This window comes from Balaenoptera ricei, chromosome 2 (assembly GCF_028023285.1).
Source record: "Balaenoptera ricei isolate mBalRic1 chromosome 2, mBalRic1.hap2, whole genome shotgun sequence".
Lineage (NCBI taxonomy): Eukaryota > Metazoa > Chordata > Mammalia > Artiodactyla > Balaenopteridae > Balaenoptera > Balaenoptera ricei.
This window is the reverse complement of record NC_082640.1, coordinates 102,522,869-102,543,841: the sequence shown is the minus strand read 5'-3', so window position 1 is coordinate 102,543,841 and position 20,973 is coordinate 102,522,869. Positions and strand designations below refer to the sequence as shown.

Sequence of the window (20,973 nt, the reverse complement as noted above, 5' to 3'; positions counted from 1 at the left end):
TGAGTGATTTCATTTATGTAAGTTTATAATAAACAGACCAAAGCTGGGGACTTCCCTGATGATCCAGTGGCTGAGACTCCGCGCTCCCAATGCAGGGGGCCTGGGTTCGATCCCTGCTCGGGGAACTAGATCCCACATGCTGCAACTAAGAGTTCACACACTGCAACGAAGATCCTGCACGCAGCAACGAAGATCCCGCGTGCCACAACTAAGACTTGGCGCAGCCAAATTAATTAATTAATTAATTAATTAATTTTTTTTTTTTAAAACCAGAATTGAGGCACATCCTATACTGCTCAAAATGTGAAGGCCATGAAAAACAGGTCTGAGGAACTGTTCCAGATTAAAGGGGGACTAAAGAGATATGATAACAAATGTATGATCCTGGGTTCCATCCTGGAACTATAAGGGACATTACTGGGACAGTTGGCAAAACTTGAATAGGATCTTTTGATTACATGGTAATTTTCCTAATTTTGAGAACTGTACTATGATTACATAGAAGAATTTCCTTATTTTTAGGAAATACATACGGAAGTATTAAAGTAGCATAGCTCTGACTTACTCTCAAATGGCTCAGAAAATAATTTATGTATGTATGAGAAAAAGAGACAGAGACAGAGAAAATTGGCAAAATGTATTAAAATGTTATAACTGAAGAATCTGCATGAAGGGTATACAGGAATTCCTTACACTATATTTTCAACTTTCCTGTAAGTTTTAAACTATTTCAAAGCAAAAAGTTTTAAAAACAAAGATGCTGAGCCATATCTTCCTAGTATCTAATAGCTGTAAAATGTTTGGTTTCGGGGCTTCCCTGGTGGCGCAGTGGTTGAGAATCTGCCTGCCAATGCAGGGGACACGGGTTCGAGCCCTGGTCTGGGAAGATCCCACATGCCACGGAGCAACTAGGCCCGTGAGCCACAATTGCTGAGCCTGCGTGTCTGGAGCCTGTGCTCTGCAACAAGAGAGGCCGCGATAGTGAGGCCCGCGCACCGCGATGAAGAGTGGCCCCCACTTGCCGCAACTAGAGAAAGCCCTCGCACAGAAACGAAGACCCAACACAGCCATAAATAAATAAATAAATAAATAAATTTTAAAAAAATGTTTGGTTTCTATTGTTGTAAAGGCTTATAAGCTGTAGCATGTAAAATAGGATGAAACAAATGGAGTTAAGAATGAACTCCAAGCCACTATGGAGAACAGTATGGAGGTTTCTTAAAAAAACTAAAAATGGAATTACCATATGATCTTGCAATCCCACTCCTGGGCATATATCTGGAGAAGACTGTAATTCAAAAAGATACATGCACCTCTATGTTCATAGCAGCACTATTCACAATAGCCAAGACATGGAAGTAACCTAAGTGTCAATCAACAGATGAATGGGTAAAAGATGTGGTATACACATACAATGGAATACTACTCAGCCATAAAAAGAATGAAATAATGGGACTTCCCTGGTGGTCCAGTGGGTAAGACTCCATGCTCCCAATGCAGGGGCCTGGGTTCAATCCCTGGTCGGTGAACTAGATCCCACATTCATGCTGCAACTAAAGAGTGCACATGCTGTAACAAAGATCCTGCATGCCGCCAAGTAAGACCCAGCACAGCCAAAATAAATATTTTAAAATAAATAAAAAAATATTTTAGAGAATGAAATAATGCCACTTGCAGCAAATGGATGGACCTAGAGATTATCTTACTAAGTGAAGTCATACCGAGAAAGACAAATATCATGACATTGCTTATATGTGGAATCTAAAAAAAAATGATACAAATGAATTTATTTACAAAACAGAAACAGACTTACAGACATGGAAAACAAACTTATGGTTACCAAAGGGGAAAGTGGGGGAGAGGTAAATTAGGAGTCTGGGATTAACAGATACACATTACTATATATAAAATAGATAAACAACAAGCGCCTACTGTATAGCACAGGGAACTATATTGAATATCTTGTAAAAACCTATAATGGGAAAGAATCTGGAGAAGTATTTGTATATCTGAATCACTTTCCTGTAAACCTGAAACTAACACAACATTGTAAATCAACTATACTTCAATTAAAATTTTTTCTAATAAAAAGAATGAACTCCAGTACAAGAAAACACCTTTATTTCTGATGTAGCAGACCTCTTCAGAGTCATCAGATCAGCTGTTCTTCACCGGAGAAATGCCGGGCCAAGCCAAGCCCCCTACTTCAGGGAACACAAATACCACCCTCGGAGCACTAGGCCAGCAGCCCCTGACCTCACACCACCCACACTATGGCAGCGCTGTATGTGCTTCTATATGTGCTTCCCCACAGAGGTCCTGTCTGACTGCAGGAGCTGACCATGGAGCTTTCAGGAGGGTATTCACACTAAGAAATAGGATGGAATACATGTTTATGGCAGGCATTTATTTAGGGCAGATGCCCTGTATAGTGGTCAGGGAAAGTCCTTCATGCATTTGGAAGGCCAGTTTTGTCACCTTCCTTCTTTTCCCAGGTCTAAATCATCCTGCGGATTCTGGCTATGGTGGACCTGGGGTGGTCAGTTCCTGACAGAAGTGATCCCAGGATGTAGGTTCCAGTTTGAACAGGTACCAAGACATTCCCTGCCCTAGAGGCCTAGTTCCTTTTTTTTTTTTTTTTAATTTATTTATTTACTTGGCTGCGCCGGGTCTTAGTTGCAGCATGCCAGATCTAGTTCCCTAACCAGGGATGGAACCCGGGTCCCCTGCACTGGGAGCACGGACTCTTAGCCACTGGACCACCAGGGAAGTCCCAGCTGTTTTCATTTAAATGTACCTATAGGACTATTTATGTTCTGGGGTACAACTCACTTTCAGAACTAAGTGAATTCTAGGGTCCTGGTCCCACACATCAACATGACCAGGGCCAGTCCCAGATTGGGCCATTCTCCTAAAGGCTCCCTAGAGTGGAAAGCACAGCTCGTCACCGTGAGTTCGCCTTAAAGTTGTGCTGAGCCTTACGTCCTGGTTAACTAATACCGGCCTATCAGATTGTTGTAGCCGTAGGGAAGACCGCAGTTCTGGAGTTTGGTCTGCGTGCAGAATTCCTTCACTTTTTCACATCTTTTTCAGTATCAGTGTATCATAGTGATAGGCAGCAGAAACACAGTCAAAACACATAAATATTTGGAGTTTAATGGGTTTTAGCTCATAATTGACCATCTTACCTAAAAGCCTTCTTAGTGGGCTTCCCTGGTGGCGCAGTGGTTGAGAATCTGCCTGCCAATGCAGGGGACACGGGTTCGAGCACTGGTCTGGGAATATCCCACATGCCACGGAGCAACTAGGCCCGTGAGCCACAACTACTGAGCCTGCGCGTCTGGAGCCTGTGCTCCGCAACGAGAGGCCGCGATAGTGAGAGGCCCGCGCACCGCGATGAAGAGTGGCCCCCGCTTGCCACAACTAGAGAAAGCCCTCGCACAGAAACGAAGACCCAACACAGCCATAAATAAATAAATAAATAAATAAATAAATAAATAAATAAATAAATAAATAAAAGAACGTGAATAAAAAAAAATTATAAAAAAAAAAAAGCCTTCTTAGTAATGGAACTCCTATGACAATATCAAGCATTCCACTCTGCTTTTAAGATTTCCATCTACCAAACCCTCTGAATGTCCAGCATAATTCCAGGGGTGAGGGGGGAGTGGCACTCTAGACTAAAATAACTTCTCAGTCCAGGGGATAGAAAGCCATCAGCAACTCCACTGGAAACAGATTACCATATTAACCGCAGACAATGGGGGCCATACAACTCACATTCTAGCAGAAATAAAGGAGACATTGGCATCTGATATCAGATCTGCCTGTCTTATGACCAGCTAAAGACTGCAGTGCCACAGCAAGGCCAGCCAGAATCAGACAGCTGCTTCTTGACTGTTGTTTTCAGCACGGCTGATGGTGTTAGATTCCACTCCCATCAGAGCTAGGGGAAGGGAAGCCCTGACTATTTATATGCAAGGATCCAGAAATCTTATGCCTAATGCACATTACTGGAGTCTTAGTCATGCATTTATTCCTTCACTGGATATCAGGAGACCTGGGGTCTAGTTTGGTTCTGTAGTGAACTGGCAGAATGACCTTGACCATGTCATTTAATCTCTCTAGGCTTTGGTTTCCTCTTTTGTTCAAGAAAAGAGATAATCTCTAAAGTTCTATGAGTTTCCCATGACTTAACTGTAAGAATAGAGCAGATACCTCAAGTTTTCTCAGCTGTAAAATGGGATTAATCAAACCTGCAGGGTTGTGTACAGATTAAAAGTATTCCATGTGTATGGAAAGGAAAAAAATAGTAACTTTACTTTGGAGAAACCTGGTAGACGCCACCTTAGCCCAGTACTCAAGGGTGGTATCACCAGTAACAAAATACATCAATGTCATGTACCCCCAGATCTGATTTGATGAGAAGGGTGCATAACCTCTGTGATATTCGTCCCCCAAACCATAATCTCAGTCTAATCATGTGAAAAACATCAGACAAACTCAAGTTAGGGACATTCTACAACGTATCTGTCAAGTACTCTTCAAAAGTGCCAAGTTCAAGAGAGACAAAGACTGTGGAACTGTCAGAGATTGGAGGACCCTAAGGAGATATGACAATTAAATGCAGTGCAGATCAAATTCTGTAACAGAAGGAGGAAAAAAGCACTAGCGGAAACACTGAAGAAATCAAAATCTGTCTTGTAGTTCAGTTAGTGGTATCTTACCAACATTCATTTCTGATTTTTGATCATTGTACCATGGTTATGTAAGGTGTAAACATTAAGGGAGGCTGTTGAAGGGTATTCGGGAAATCTGTGCTATCTTTGCAATGCTTTTGTATGTTTAAAATTACTTTAAAAGTTTTTAGGGGACTTTCCTGGTGGTCCAGTGGTTAAAACTCAGCACTTTCAATGCAGGGGACACAGGTTTGATCCCTGGTTGGGAAACTAAGATCCCACATGCCGTGCAGTGTGGCCAAAAAAAAAAGAGAATGTTTTTACAACTATGTGAAGTGGCTAGCTCACAGTAGGCACTTAATGAATGGTAGGTGTTCTAATTATAAGCGAATGCACTAATTCTAACAGTGTTGAATCAAAGAAATGTTGGTGGAAGACAGTGTTACGCAATCATTAACTGCCTTGTTGGTGCAACAGAAGCCATTCCAGCCTCAGATATTGCATGACCTTGGCTGAAATATGTTATAAAAACGAGTTCTTTATCCTTGAAGAGGCTCTGGGAATTGAAAACGTGCAGCTGTTTGCATGCTCATCATCTGCCTTTGTTTGTGGGCTCAGGCTGGATTTCTCGCTGATAGCATGAGTTTCTACAGCTGTGCAGCTGAATAAACCTTGAGTTTGGACCTGCTAATCTGAGAGGGGGTTTTATTCACAACAATTGGTAGAGCAAAATGAATAGCACCTTGCACTCTGTGTGTTTGATACAGTATTCCCATTGTGCTATGACAAGAGGCTGATCTCCATCACACACCCATCTTCATTACCAAGGACGGAACTAGCTTAGACAGCTGAGGAAAAGAAGCTCAGCTGTGTGGGGGCCAGAGACAGCTCCTCCCCCGGGGGCAGATCAGCCAAGATACTTTGATTGCATTGGCAAAGCAATAAGAAGTGGAAGACATTTCCAAGGGAGAGCTAGGTCAAGTGGGCAAGAAGAGACAGGGATTTTCTCAACTGAGGACTCTGCTGAGTGGCATTTTCTACCCAGTTTCACTCAATGCTGACATCAGAACATTCTAGAAGAGATACCAAATCCAGTTGAATAATATTCTGATATCCTAGAATTTTAAAAAGTAAAAATCATGTTCTCAAAAATGCCTAGAACATTCTCCTAGAATTCAGTATCTCACATTCACCCTTGCAAGCTTTTTTCAATATTGTTCTCCATTAATTTGGTGGCTAATAGTTTGATAGTCTGGATAACTGCCAATTCAATAATGTACCTGCCATTCTTTGCTAAGTTTCAGTGTTCAACTTACTCAAATATTCCCCTTTCATTTCCTGACAACACCAGAACTTAATGGCAACACAGGAACATCCCTGGCCAGGTCCTTCTCTCTCGAGCATGCAGTCTAGCTGCACTGCTAGCCTCTCTCTTGCTCTCATACTCATGATCTTTCTTCATGTCTATTTTTGGTTTTCCTGGCTCAGGCTTCTTCGGGCCACTGAAACACAACCCTCACTTTCTTTCTCTCCCTCTGGCATGTATGCTGCTGGTAGGAGCCCCCTAAGTAAAAACTGCTACAGAAATCCTTACTCCTTCCTCAGGAAAACTGGATGGCTTCTGGATCACAGCTCAGTTTTTAACGTGAACACAAGCTGGACGACCTTCTGATGGGCTTTAAACTTTGAAGTGGATGTGGACATTTTTCTCTCCGATGACAGAATCACTACAACTTCCTCTCTGCAGTTACTTCCTTTCCTTAAAGGTAGCTGAATCTTGTTGTCTTTAAAAACCTGTTCCTTCCAAAGTTGCCTGTCATGCTGACCGCCATTAGTGCGTCTGTGGCCCCACGGACAGGGGCTGAGCCCAGGTCTCCGGGGCCAATCCCCCAGGCAGCCCAGGGCCAGGGCACTGAGGCCGGCGGCGGAAACCCGAGTGGCATCTACTCAGCCATCATCAGCCGCAATTTTCCCATTATTGGGGTGAAAGAGAAGACATTTGAGCAGCTTCACAAGAAATGTCTAGAAAAGAAGGTTCTTTACGTGGATCCTGAGTTCCCACCGGATGAGACCTCTCTCTTTTATAGCCAGAAGTTCCCCATCCAGTTCATCTGGAAGAGACCTCCGGTGAGTAGCCGAGTGGTTGCAGCTTGGGTTTTTTTCCCTCAGAGAAGTCCTCCTGCTCCGTACCTCCCCACAGCACAGCTCTGTGGTGCGCGGGGCACTGGGCAAAGGGTCCTGGCAGTAGCCCTGCAGGGCTCTGTCCTCAGGTGAGGCAGGGCTGATTCTCACTCTCTGCTCTCTCTCTCTCTCTGAAAAAAATCTTGCTTTTTATGAAAGCCACTGGAAGTCAGTTTAATTCACCCTATAAAAGTAAATATTCCTTTCCCAGAACAAATTCCCAACTGGAATTTCCAAACAAATTCCAAAATTCCGACCTGGAGAGTAGTCCAGATCTACCCTCCTGTTTAAGTATCTTGCATCTTTATAAGATTCCTTCACTTTCTCACTGAAGGGCTAAAATCATGATGTTCTTTTAAGTTTGCCAGTAGCCATGTCTTTCTGAAATGGAGAGCCCTGGAAAGAGGAGAGTGGCAGCAAAGACTACTTTTTCATGCACAAAATGTTAGGATTAGAAGGAGAATCCCTAGGAATCATTTGAGTCCATCTACCTCACCTCACAAGTGAGGAAATAAAGGCACACCACAGTGAAGTACATCCAGGGCACGCATGACAGCCTGGATTAAAACCCTGTTTCTTTTAGTGACTCTTCCAGCCTCTGGCTTCCATTGACAGTGGTCTACCAGGAGGAAAGTCACATTCTCCCGGCTCCCTTCTCTGATCCCACCTCCGGCATGACTCTTGTCCTTAATTCAAGAAATCTTTATTGAACATCTTCTAGAGCCAGAAACCAGGCAAGCAACTGAGGAGACAGCATAAATAAGGAAAACAAAAATTCCTGCTCTCCTGGAGCCTGAAGTCTGAAGCCTAGAGTCCTGAAGGCAAGACAGGCTTTGAACGAGAGTGATGAGTTTCAGGAGACAATGTTCAGGGTGCTTCAGAAGGCAAGGAGAGCTAACCCAGGCCAGGGAGTGAAACCCTCCTGAGGAAACCATTTCACCTGAGCCCCAGTGCTATTCATGAGCTACATCAGGTTAAACTGAGGCCCAGTGCTATTCATGAGCCATGTGTTTCTTTTGTTTTGTTTTGGCTACACTGCGGCTTGTGGGATCTTAGTTCCCTGACCAGGGATTGGACCCGGCCCCTCGGCAGTGAAAGCACGGAGTCCTAACCACTGGACCGCCAGGGACGTCCCAAGCCATGTGTTTCCTTTTAACCTGAGATGAAATATCCAGGTTAAATACCAACAACCCTGTCCTCACCCTGTGTGTTCCACAAGGGCCCCTTTCCTTGCCTGCCGGCTCTATGCTCAGGCCCATGACTGTCCTGGGGGCCCTCAGTTTGGAAGAGAGGACTGGAAAGAACTTCATTCTCCAACCCAGTCACTGCCCTACTGTGAGGGAACTGGGACATGTCGCATCCCTGATGAAATATCTTCAGTGACACTGTTCTCCCCTCCCCCCATGTTTTCAGATAAGTCCAAACTCCTTACCTGGGCTATAGGCCCTTCTCCAGCCAGCCCTGGCCTCCCTATCCATCTCTCCGTCACCCTCTCCCCTGGACCCCTACACATTCAGCTGCTCTGTTGTTCTAAGTCTTCTCATACACAGCCTTTAGACCAGTCAAGATACTACTCAAAGCAATGTGTCTGAGTATTTCGTGCCTGATCTAAATGAATCGGTCCAACCGAACATGAGGATATGCGTATGAACCATCCCCTCATGGGCAGGAAACTGCCTGTCCTTTTGGGCGATTCCAGTCATCCCCATCAAATACAAAATGTGTGTTTGATTGTGAAATGTGAGTGCATCATTCGAGTGTGAAGGTGACCACGTAAAGGGGGAATCACACTGGGTCGGGGAACTTGGCTGCTCACTCAGTTATCGGCTATGACCACCTCTGGAATAAGGCGGTGAGCAAATGCTCCCATTTTCCCCATCTGCCTTTGCCTTGTGCGTTCCAGGTTATTTCTCCATACTGTCCTGCAATCACTCTTAAAATCAGGGGCAACCTAGATCCCTTTTGCTTTTGGAGGGATGGGACACAAGGGGCCAGCTGCAAGGCCTTGTGCATCTGGCACCCTCCTTCCCTTGCGAATGCAGGACCCCCAGATCGCTCCATGGAGACCCAGAAGCCCACGAGGGAATCCTCCCTTGGGAGGCAGCATCTCCCTTCTTGGTGCCTCTGCCCTTCCAGGCGAGGGCCCCTCCATAGGCAAGTTGACTCACATCCTCTTGTGGTGCAGGGCACAAGGATTCTGTGCAAGGATTCTGCATAGAAGATTCTGTGCGGTGCTAACCCTCTGAGTCAGCTCAGCTCACTAAGGCCGCCAACAACAGAGACGGGCAACGTGTTCCTGAGCCTCCCGTCTCTGGCTCTAGGCAGAGTCACCTTTCAGGAAGTTCCATCTCATTCCAGCCCCACTCTAACCTGGACCCTAGAGAAGCAGGAGTCCACCTATTTGGGAACCAGGTTAAGTTGGTTAAACTGCACTTGACGGATGCAGCCTCAGTGTCTCTTGGCTCTGCCAGGAGAGGTTATAACCTATTTGGGCCTCCCACTCACAGCTGAGTTGAGGTCAAAACTGCATCACTGATGGACAGCCATCCCCAATTTATCCCATCAGCTCTTTCCCTAGGAAATCTGTTTTCCCTTCCTCCTCTGCCCTCTAAGCTCCTGGGGCTGATAGCTGGGATTCTGCATTTTCCCTCAGCCACTTTCTGCTCAGCTTTGTTTCCACTGGTTCTTGGGGGTTGGGGGAATTTACCATCTTTCCTTTATCTCCAGATCCAGTGCTTTATAATTTGCTGGCAGTGGCTGGGCCTCCAGCCATAGGCTGCCTAACTGCCTCTTCCCCTCAGGTCCTGTCCCCATCGCTCCATCTTTTCAGAGCCCAACCCTTTGCCAGTTCGGAGCTGGGTCCCAACTTCACCCACATTTCTCCGGTGTATGCCTTCCCTCTCACCTGTTATTACTATTACAACCCCATACCCAGCTGTGCTTTGCCCCGTTGGTCTAACCTGGCTCTCAGCCCTGCTCTCCTGCGCTCCTTGGGTCAGCTAGCTCCCTCTGCCAACACCTAGACCTGAGGAAACCTCTTTCCCAGACAGACAGCAGCCCCTTTATATTCTGAACAGGCGACTATAGTTTCCATACCTGGAAATCTCTTGAATTACACTCTTTTTAAGGCTAGAGTTTAGGTAAGTTTCCCAAGTTGTAATTTATCATGAACCATCTTTCAACAAGTCTAGAAGATTTTGATGCTGGTACTAAGATCTTATCAGAGGGTATCCACGGAAGGTCATGACCACCACCCAGCTGAATGCAATTGGAGGAGGCTTTCTAATGTAAGATGCATCACAATTTCAGGGATGTTAAAATATGAGGGGGGAAAAGTACCTTGAGAATAGACAAATAAGACCCCTTTCCCCCTTAACTTACAGTCCTGCCATCCCCTTCCTACTCCTCTTCCCAAACCATTTCTTTCTCCTCTGCTGCCTAGCAGCCTGAATCCAACCCCACCAGCTGGGCTTTGCTGCTCTCTGTCTGATGTGGTCTCCTGCCCCTTCCCAAGTCCCCACCATCCAGGCAGAGCTAACTTCTCCCTTGTCCCAAACTGTTACACCAGACAAAAATTTAAAAATAAAATAAATCACTACAGTCTTCAGGTTAGGTCTTGTTACCACTACAAAATTATCTTTGATAGTTTATACATATTTATCCAGACGTGTTTATATGTGAATCCTTAGCGTGGCTGAATCATCAGCTTTTCTCTTCAAGAGGAAAACACATAAGGAAAAAGTAGGAAGATTCTTGTAGTTATAGGAAGGGGGCTGGACATGGTTGTTTTCTAGGGGAAAAAAAAGGAAAAAAAAAAAAAGATTTACTTACAAGAGGAAGGAGAGCTACAACAGAAACCAAAGGGGGGTGGGGGAAGCAACAGGGCAGGAGGCCACACAGGTGAGGGTCATCCCTCCCCTTGACCTGACCCTCAAAGACCTCTTTACCAATGAACTTGTGAAACGCCGGAGGCAAGTATGTAACTTTTCTCAGTAAAGGGCGGAAGTTAGTGTCTTGATTTACACAGGCCCAACTGGGCCAGCACACCGGGAAGTCAGAACGTGGAAAGCACAGGAGTGGGGAAATAGAGAAGCATAAAGACGCAAGCTGCCCGGAACCCGCTGAACTGTGGTGGGAGGGAGGAGGGTCTGACCTCTCAGAAGCTATGATGTGGGGATTCAGGATCTCCAAGGAACCATGAGCCCTCAGCTAACACCTGGGAAGCATGCTGCTTAAGAGAAGCTGACACTTGCTTTACCATTTTCATCCAAACTTCAGGTTTAAATAATCACCATCAGAACTTCTAGGAGTGTATTATACCCCACAAGAGCACCAGGAATAGATAGTATATATTATAAAGCAGTATCAAAGCTGCTATAAAAAAAAACCCTGTATCATAGACTTGAAAAATGTTTGGGAACTACTACTTTTTGCCACTCCAGGTAGATGGACTTCTTTCCTGATGTTAAGGTTTTGAAGGGAAAACGATGCCCCCATCTCCTTTATTAACCTATAGTTAGTACCTTTCTCAGTCTGAAAGTTCACCCTTATTTCTAGCCAGAACTCTTCCGGCCACAATTTTAGCACATTATATCCGGCCCTGATCCAGCAGACAGTGAAATTGAGTCAGCTGATTTCCTCTATATAGTAATTCTCCTTATTCGTGAATAATGCCATCCTTCCTTTAGTTGCTTCAGATCAAATAGTCATAAAACTTCTCAACTCTAGCCGATAGGTGTGATTTTTCCAAGTCTGGAGTTGTCAATGCTATGATCCACATACAGTTGATCCTCAGGACTTGTGGATTCTGTATTTGTGAATTCACCTACTCACTGAAATTTACTTGTAACCCCGAAATCAATATCCATGGTGCCTCTTCGGTCATTTGCTGACATGTGTAGGGCAGTGAAAAATTTGAGTCTCCCTCCATGCACGTTCCCAGCTGAAGTCAGACAACGTGACCCTCTGCCTTTTAGTTTCAGCTCTCAGACTATAACCAAGTATCGTTTTCATAGTCTGTCTGGTGCCACGTTTTTTCTCTGTTTAAAATGTCCCTGATGAAGACTTCCCTGGTGGCGCAGTGGTTAAGAATCTGCCTGCCAATGCAGGGGACACGGGTTCAAGCCCTGGTCCAGGAAGATCCCACATGCCGCGGAGCAACTAAGCCTGTGTGCCACAACTACTGAGCCTGTGCTCTAGAGCCCTTGGGCCACAACTACTGAGCCTGCGTGCCACACTACTGAAGCCCGCATGCCTAGAGCCTGTGCTCCGCAACAAGAGAAGCCACCGCAATGAGAAGGCCGTGCACCGCAACAAAGAGTAGCCACTGCTTGCTGCTACTAGAGAAAGCCCACGCACAGCAACGAAGACCCAACACAGCCAAAAATAAAATGAATTAAAAAAAAAAAAAGAGTAAACATGTTAAAAAAAAAATGAAGCAAACAGGCTGAGGGCAAATAAATAAATAAATAAATAAATAAATAAATAAAATGTCCCCAGCGTGTAGTGCTGGAGTGCTATTTAGTGTTCCTAAGTGCAAGAAGGCTGTGACGTGCCTTGGGGAGAAAATACATGTGTTAGATAAGCTTCATTCAGGCATGAGCTATGGTGCTGTGAGTTCAATGTTAATGAATTAATAATATATATTAAATAAGGTGTCTTTAAACAGAAACACACATAAAATAAGGTTGTGTATTGATGGTAGACTCCCAGGAATCTAATGCTGTATTTCCTCCAGGTGCAATGACTCAATATTCACTAATTGAGCATTCACAGTCACAGTGACTTTATAGAACGTAACTACCATGAATAATGAGAATCAACAGTCTTCCTATGTTCTCTCTATTCCTAAGTATCACAGCTTGAGATAATACCCTATCAACAGTGTGATCAGTAGGAAACACTGCAACATATTTTAATCCATTACAGTCATTATTCTCTTTGATGTTCAAATTGTCCCATCTTCAGACAATGGGAGCCTCCTACAAGTTGCCTGTATCATTTGACATGACCCCATTCATCTTCAGTAGCTTCCTTGTTTTCTGGCCACAACAAAAAGTCTCAGGCTCATCTTGTACATTTCTTGCTCTAGATCTGGAATGAATCATTTCTTCAAGGAGGCTGGTTCCTTTTAGTCTGAACTAGAGTTAAAGAAAAGGAGTGAAATGTAGAAGACAGCTGCCCATTGACTTCCTGGGACCCAGTGCTTGGCCTTTACATCAGCACTCTGAAGTTTGAAAGTTTTCTGACAATCTGTGAGGACACCAGAGGTCTGTTGCTCTAACAACCTCTTCCACATGCCCATCACCTCTATAAATAACACCCCACCCTGGGTAACTTCCCCCCAGGGGGTCACTTGACCTGAGTTACTCAATTCCGAAAAGAAGAAATCCTAGCTTGGCACAAAATAAATTTAGTCCATTCCAGTGTGAGATGAGAGGGAGGGAGCAGAGCTACGGAAACACCAAGGCTGTGTGCAGTGAGCCCTCTCTTCCTGGGTCTAGAGCCCAGTTGCTGTGCAGCTGCTTCTCTCAGGGATATTATCTTTCCAGTAAAACCAGCTGGGAGGTCTGCTTGTAATCTGTTTTAGTGTCATCATCTGTCAGACAGTTTAGAAAGAAGTGGGGATCCCTGAGCTAGCCGCTAAGAGGAAGAATTGGGGGCATGGTGCAGAGTGGTTAAGACAGCTGGATTTAGAACCAAACAGACCTGGTCTGAACCTTGGCTCTGCCCCTAGCAAGTCACATAAACTTTCCAAGTTTCGAGTTTCTCTTCTATAATGCACATAGTGATATTCTCATCATATGGCTATATCTGAGTATCCATAAAATCCTAGTAGGTGCTCAAGGTAAGGTAGCAATATTAGGATAGGCAGCTGAGGACAGGAGCATAACACGGTGACGGAGTGCACAGGCTTTCAAGTCAAAGAAACTGGATTCAAATCCCGGCTCCACCTCTTACCAATGTGACCTCAGGCAAGTTACGGACCATTCCTGGGTCTCAGTTTCCTCCGATGTGAAAAGAAAATGAAAATTCCTACTTTCATAGAGTTGTTGTAAGGATTAAACGAGATACTGTACATGACTTGCTTAGCACGATCGTCAATAGCGGTGACGGTAAATGAAAGGCAAAATGAGGTACCCAGTTGAGAGCCAGCCCCCTCTCTACTCAGCAGAGAATCATCACAGTGCCATCCTGGAGTGGGGGTGGGGGAGCATAAGTTTTGGCGCAAGTGTGACAATTCTATAAATATCGATAACTTTTAGGACCGCCTCCCATTATATTCCGCAAGACAGCAGCTCCTCCTGAAAGTCATGATGGAGACAGGACTCTAGACATCATGGGAGGAACAAGCTGAAATAACTCAGCAGTAGAGCACTGAGAATGGGAGGGGCAGAGACAGAAATAGCCAAGAAAGGTATGAGAAGATGCATTTCATTGATTATGAATAAGGAAGAGCATCTTTTCATAATTCATGTAGTTCTTGATTATTTGTTATCTTGCTGTCCACGAAATAGCTGTTAATGTCTTTCGCTCATTTTTCTATTGAGTCATTTGTTTTTTTCAACTTGAATTATAAGCATTCTTTATGTATCCTGGGTACTAATCATGTATTGTTTAGATGTGCTTTTTTTTTCCATTTTTTGGCCGCACCACGTGGCATGTGCGATCTTAGTTCCCCAACCAGGGATCGAACCCACACCCCCTGCATTGGAAGCCCAGAGTCTTAACCACTGGACTGCCAGGGAAGTCCAAACTTTTCCCTCTTTTAAGGGTATTTTTTTACGTAAAAAATTCTAAATTAAAAGCTCTTAATTAGAAGTTCTAAATTAATTCTTAATTTATTTTTTCCTTTATAGTTAGTGCTTTTTGTGTTCTGTTAAGAATGTTTTTCCTAAACCAAAGTAATTCCTTTTTATTATCATTTAGAAACTTTATTTTTCTGCCTTCATATTTGGGTCTATAATACATCTAGAAATGATTTTTCCATATAAGATAGGGATCACATTTTGTTTTTCCATATGGATATTCAAAGTTTCCAGCACAATTTATTAAAAAGACAATCCCTTTTACAAGGCCACTTTTTAAATAAATCAAGTATCTATCAATGCGTGGTTCTGTTTCTGCGCTCTCTGTTGTGTTCCATTGTGTGTGTCTATCTTTGTGCTAACACACCTTGTGCCAATAAGTCTTTTTTTTTTTCTCTTGGCCGAGCCACATGGCTTGCAGGATCTTAGTTCCCCGACCAGGGATTGAACCCGGGCCACAGCAGTGAAAGCGCCGAGTCCGAGTAACCACTGGACTGCCAGGGAACTCCCACTAAACTCTTAGTAATTCTAATAATTTGATTGTCGATCCCAAGTTATTTGTCTATGGAGTCTATGTTTCTGTATAACTAGTTAGGTCATGTGAAAATAATAATGGGGCTGCCCAGTGCATTATGCACAACTGTATTCAGCAGCCTAATTAGTGTTTTATTGCACTGGCGAAACCCTCTAGCATAATGTTAATAACTAAGGAGATAGCAGGCATCTTCCTCAGGTTTCCCATTTTAAAGGGAGTATTCTTAATGTTTCACTGTTGAATAGATTTTCTACACATTGATTTGTAGAAACAACTTATCATTAAGAAAGTTCCCCTGTATTCCTGCTTTGCTAAGAGTTTCTTTTAAAATCATAAATGGTTGTTGAACTTTAATACTTTTTCTGCATTTATTGAGAAAATCGTGATTTTCCTCCTTGAAACAGTTAATATACAAAATTACATTATTAGAGTTTTCCAGTATTGACCCCTTGCATTCTTAGAATAAAACAAACTTAGAATGTATTATCGTTTTTACATGTCACTGAATTTTGGCTTACAAATCCTTTATTTAGGTTTTTGCATATATGAACATTAGTGAGATTGGCTTATTATTTCCCTTTCTGGTGCTGTCCCATTTTGGGATCAAGGTTATATTAACCTCCTAAAATGAGTGGGGAATGTTCTTTCTTCTATTCTGTGAAACAGATTGTGTAAGATGGAAGCTATATGTTTTTTAAATATTTGGTAGAATTTTGCCAGTGTTTTCTTTAAGGGAATATTTTATCTGTTAATGAAAATACAGCCTCTTCAATAATAATGGGATCATTTGAAATTGTTTTTCTTCTTGAGTCAATGGTAATATTTATTCTTCTAGGAATTTTTAGTAACCATTTTATCTCTTTAAAAACCTTTTTTTTTTTTTTTTTTTTTACTCTAAGGTCAATCATATAGGATATTAATGTAGGTACAGCAACTTTGGGGGCAAGATTTTGCTTGATATATATTTTTTTCATTCTTTTACTTTCAACATTTCTATGTCCTGATGTGGTGCATGGGCTCAGTAGTTGCATGCAGGGGCTTAGTTGTCCTGCGGCATATGGGATCTTAGTTCCCCGACCAGGGATCAAACCCACGTCCCCTGCATTGGAAGGTGGATTCTTAACCACTGGACCATCAGGGAAGTCCAAAACCTTTGTCTTTTAACTGGATATTTTAGTCTATTTACATTGATTATGAGCTTTGATGTACTTTGGGTTTATTTCTATCTTCCTAACCATAACCTTTCTGTTTGTGTTTCTTTTGAAATGTTCCTTTTTCCTCTTTATGTCCTTTTAATTGATTAAAAGTGCTTTCTCTCATTTTTTTTTCTTTCTACTAGTTTGGAAGTTATTGATTGTTTCTGTCTTTTCAGTGGTTGCCTTAAATTGTTAGCATACATATTATCTTGATGAAGCCTGAAATATCAATACCATTATTTTTCTCATAAATAATATGAGGACCATAGAGCACTTTAAGTACTCCTCTTCTAACTAATATGCCATGGTTGTTCAGAATTTTATCTCTATCTTGATTTTTCAACCTTAAAATTAGAAAATATGGTAATTTTTCAATATTTGCTTAAATTTACACACATTTGCCAATTTCTTTGTTTACTGATCCTTCCTGAGTCTTAGACTTTTCTTTCTAGAATAATTTTACTTTTTCCTAAAGTACATTGTTTAGAAGTTCCTTTAGTGGGGGTCTATTTGTAGTAAGCGTTTCAATTTTTATTTGTGTGAAATTTGCTGTCACTCTTAAAATACTTTTCCTGAGTAATCAGCCCTAGGTTGATTCTCAGTACTGTCCTCTGGATTACGTTGTTGTTGAAATCAGCAATCATTCTATTTGGTATCCCTTAATAGGCCATCTGCCTTTTCTCTCTGACTGCTTTCAAAATCCTCTCTGTCTATGGTATTCTGCATTGTTGTGTCTAAACATGTATTTCTTTATATCTTTCCTGCTTAGGATTCATTGGGATCTTGAATCTGAGGACTGGAGTCATTAATCCATTGTAGAAAATCTCTTAGAATATTATTTCTCCCCATATTTTCTATTATCTTCTTCTAGAACGCCAATGAAATATATGCTGAGCTTATCTTGCTCTATCACATATATATCTTAACCTCTTTTAAAAAAAAATTTCCCATCTTTGATTCTCTGTGTGGTATTCTAGGTGATTTCTTCTGAAGTAGCTTCCAATTCACCAATTCTCACTTTAACACCACCTAATCCAATTATTGAATTATTAAATTTAAGTGTGAACATTAATTGGATACTGGTTCAAAAACTAAAAGCATCTATAAAAGATATCTGGGGAACAACTGAAAAAATTATCACAGGGATTTGGATCTTGGATAATATTAGAGAGCAGTAGTTAATTTTCTTAGTGATAATGGCGTTACGGTCAGTAGGAGAGTGTTCTTGTCTTTAGGAGATGCCTGGTGTATCCTAAGTATATTCCTAAGTATTTAGGTATAAACTGTCATTGTACGAACAACACTCTTTCAAACGGTTCAGCAAAAAAATAATAAAATCTATACATACATATATAGATAGGTAAAACAAAGATGGCAAAATGTTAACAATTGTTGAATGTAGATGTAAGTTATATGGGTGTCTATTCTTTAAACTTTTCTGCAAGTTTGAAATTTTTCATAATAAAAAGCTAAAAAACTGTGGTGGCCAAAATCTAACATTTCAATAACAGGGTTAAAATATAAAATCAAGGAAAATGAAAAAAAGAAAGAGAGAAAGGAAGAAAGGGAGAAAAAATAATTGAAAGGGAGAGAAATGTAAAAGAAATAATATAAGAATATCCCAGAACTGGGGACAAAATTCTCTACATTGAAAGGAGTCACTGAGGGCTCAGCACAAAGAATTTAAAAAATAAATAAACTCATAACAAGACACACAAATGTGGCTTTTGGAATTGGGGTGGGGGATTGTTGGGGAGAGGGAGAAGGGAGAAAACCCTAAAAGCTTTCAGAGGGAAAAGATAGGTCACATACAAAGGAATGTTCATCAAAATTGCATCATACTTCTCAACACCAGATGCCAGGAGCAATGAGACAATGCCTTAAAACTTCTGAAGGAAACTGATTTTCAACCTAAAACACCTAGACAAATTCTCAATCAAGTGCAAAGATAGAAAAGAGATAGATGGGCAAGGACTCAAGTGATTTACCTCCCACTCATCCATTCTTACGAAACTGCAAGTTGTGTGCCAATAAAATCGAGGAGTGAACCAAAGAAGGGTTAAGATCCAAAAAACAGATTTCCACCCAGGAGAAGGGCAGTCAGTCCCAGGCCACTGCTCCAGACCTGGAAGATTGCTGGTCTGGTCTGTAGGGGAGAAGGGCTGCAAAGGAAGGCCCTAGGTTGGGGAGCAATGGAACCTCTAGGTTATCTATGCATTTAAGTATTTGTAAGAACTACTGCTGAAGAAAAGCATTGATGGATACATAAAAAAATCAGAGAATTATAAAGAATAAGAGAAAAGAAACATTTATACAGAAAGGAAATGTAACACAGCATACTACTTAGTTAAGAAGTGAACGATATTTAACTAATTATATTAAAGGAAATAATGAATTTTAATTTCTCTAAAATTTATGACATAAGTATTTTGGGAAGATGATGGGCAGAGCATAATGTGAGGAACCTAAATCTCATTCCCCCAAATAGGAATTCTATTGATACTTTCTAAAAATAATAAATTAAAAAGTAATAATATAAGCATATTATTTAGAAATATAGAGGTAAATACCAGAAGAAAGAGCTAAAAGAATTAAAAGTGGCTGTCTCTGAGGAGAGAAATTTGCAGGGCAAGAGACTTCTATTCCTCTAGGTAACTTTTGTTTGACTTTTTAAAACTTTGTTCATGTATAAACTGAATAAAAATAAAATTATTTCTTAAAAAAACTGACCTGGGGCTTCCCTGGTGGCACAGTGGTTAAGAACCTGCCTGCCAATGCAGAGGACACGGGTTCAAGCCCTGGTCCGGGAAGATCCCACATGCCATGGAGCAACTAAGCCCGTGCGCCACAGCTACTGAGCCTGCGCTCTAGAGCCTGTGAGCCACAACTACTGAGCCCACGTGCTGCAACTACGGAAGCCCGCACGGCCTAGAGCCCCTGCTCCGCAACAAGAGAAGTCACCGCAATGAGAAGCCTGCGCACCGCAACGAAGAGTAACCCCAGCTCACCACAACTAGAGAAAGCCCGCGCGCAGCAACGACGACCCAATGCAACCAAATATAACTAATAAATTAATTAAAAAAAAAAAAACTGACCTCAAAAATTACTTTGAGCTATTATAGTGTCCTGTAAAGCCAATGTCGTGGTTTCAAACACTAGCGAACATAGAATCCCTGATGTGCTTATTTAAATTGCAGAGTCCCAGACCCCTACCAAGAGGATCTGAATCCTTAGGTCTGGGGTAAGCCCTGGGAATCTGCATTTTACACTTGCATCCCAGGTGATTCTGATGCAGGTAGTCCAAAGACCACACTTTGAGAAGCACGGAGTAGACAAAAACTGACAAGAGTGAACAAGTGGACAGGGAGATGGCATCCTCCTAGTGGGAAGGCTGCCAAAACGGAGTTTCCACCCATGCCAGCTCCCTGCCCTTACTCTCGAGTTGCCCGTTTGTGCATGGTGAAATTTTGAAAAAGCTGAGCTTTCTTGTGAATATATTCTGACACACATTTATCCTCCTTCCCCATCTACCACCTTCTCTGCCTCAAAGGTCCTGAACTCACAACCGTGGATGTCTGTTCACTGCCACTGGGACCCACTCTAACAGGGACTCTCATTTGAGGTCAAGCTACCTACCCTCTGGGTCCCTCTCACAGATTAGAGTCCCTAAATGGCCAGTCAAGGTCTTTGGGGGGTGGGGCAGGGACATCAGGAGAATGAAGGCTTCATTAACCTCAGACAATGGCCCGGAACAGAATCCTCCTATGCATTCAGGAGCCTGTATAGGATTAGTGTATACAGCATGTTTCGAAGGCCCCATGCTATATCCCATTGGCCGCCAGTGTTAAAGGCATGAATGCCTTTTGCTGAGGCAGGGTAAGCCTCTCTGCAACTATATTTTCTCTTTTTAGAGAAAGAATCCCAGCAAGGCTGATGGAAGTAGCCTGCAGGTCTGCAGGTCTTGTGGCCTGTCCCGGGGCTGTCCGTGGCTCTCTCGCTCCCCTGGCCGGCTCCCTGTCTGACTGGCATGGTGTCGCCCCTTGACCGTGGGCTCAGGGGCCTCCAGCCAAAGCTGCTGACTCTGACCACGGCCTTTCTCTGGGCTGTGTTCATTTGCATTGCGCTGCTGAGAGTGGAGGAGCTATATAGGCTCCGGCCCATTCACGGGAGGATTAGGCCTTGGACTGAGGGCGCAGCAGGAGAGAGGCCACAGTGAAGGCCCAGCTCCACTCCCTGAGCGGCCACCATGCCCTACCTGCTGCCAGGATTCTTCTGTGACCGTGTGATCCGGGAGAGGGACAGGAGAAACGGAGAAGGCACCGCCACACGGCCCCTCAAGTATGAGGGGCAGGATTTTGTTGTTCTCAGACAACGGTGCCTGGCTCAGAAGTGCCTCTTTGAAGACCGTGTGTTCCCAGCAGGTGTTCAGTCCCTGGGCTCCCATGAGCTGAGCCAGAAAACCAAGATGAAGGCCATCACGTGGAAAAGGCCAAAGGTAGGGATAGGAGGGACGGGGCTTCAGGAGATAGCTCTTGGGGATGGGAGGTCAAGTGGTCCAGAGCCTGAGGCCCCAG

General features: G+C 43.0%; 2 protein-coding genes across 2 annotated transcripts in view; both read left to right on the top strand.

The window, feature by feature from the left end:
• GANC (glucosidase alpha, neutral C) overlaps window positions 1-2,581 on the top strand; it is a 75,930-nt gene extending 73,349 nt beyond the window's left edge. The window contains exon 24 of the mRNA XM_059913522.1: window positions 2,496-2,581. Within this exon, the coding sequence (XP_059769505.1) occupies window positions 2,496-2,551 (56 nt within the window). The 3' untranslated portion in view covers window positions 2,552-2,581. The remainder of the gene's footprint in view (window positions 1-2,495) is intronic.
• A 3,611-nt stretch (window positions 2,582-6,192) lies between these two features.
• The window catches only part of CAPN3 (calpain 3), a 52,352-nt gene continuing 37,571 nt past the window's right edge, over window positions 6,193-20,973 (top strand). Inside the window, exon 1 of the mRNA XM_059913528.1 lies at window positions 6,193-6,806. Coding sequence (XP_059769511.1) covers window positions 6,498-6,806 — 309 coding nt within the window. The 5' untranslated portion in view covers window positions 6,193-6,497. The remainder of the gene's footprint in view (window positions 6,807-20,973) is intronic.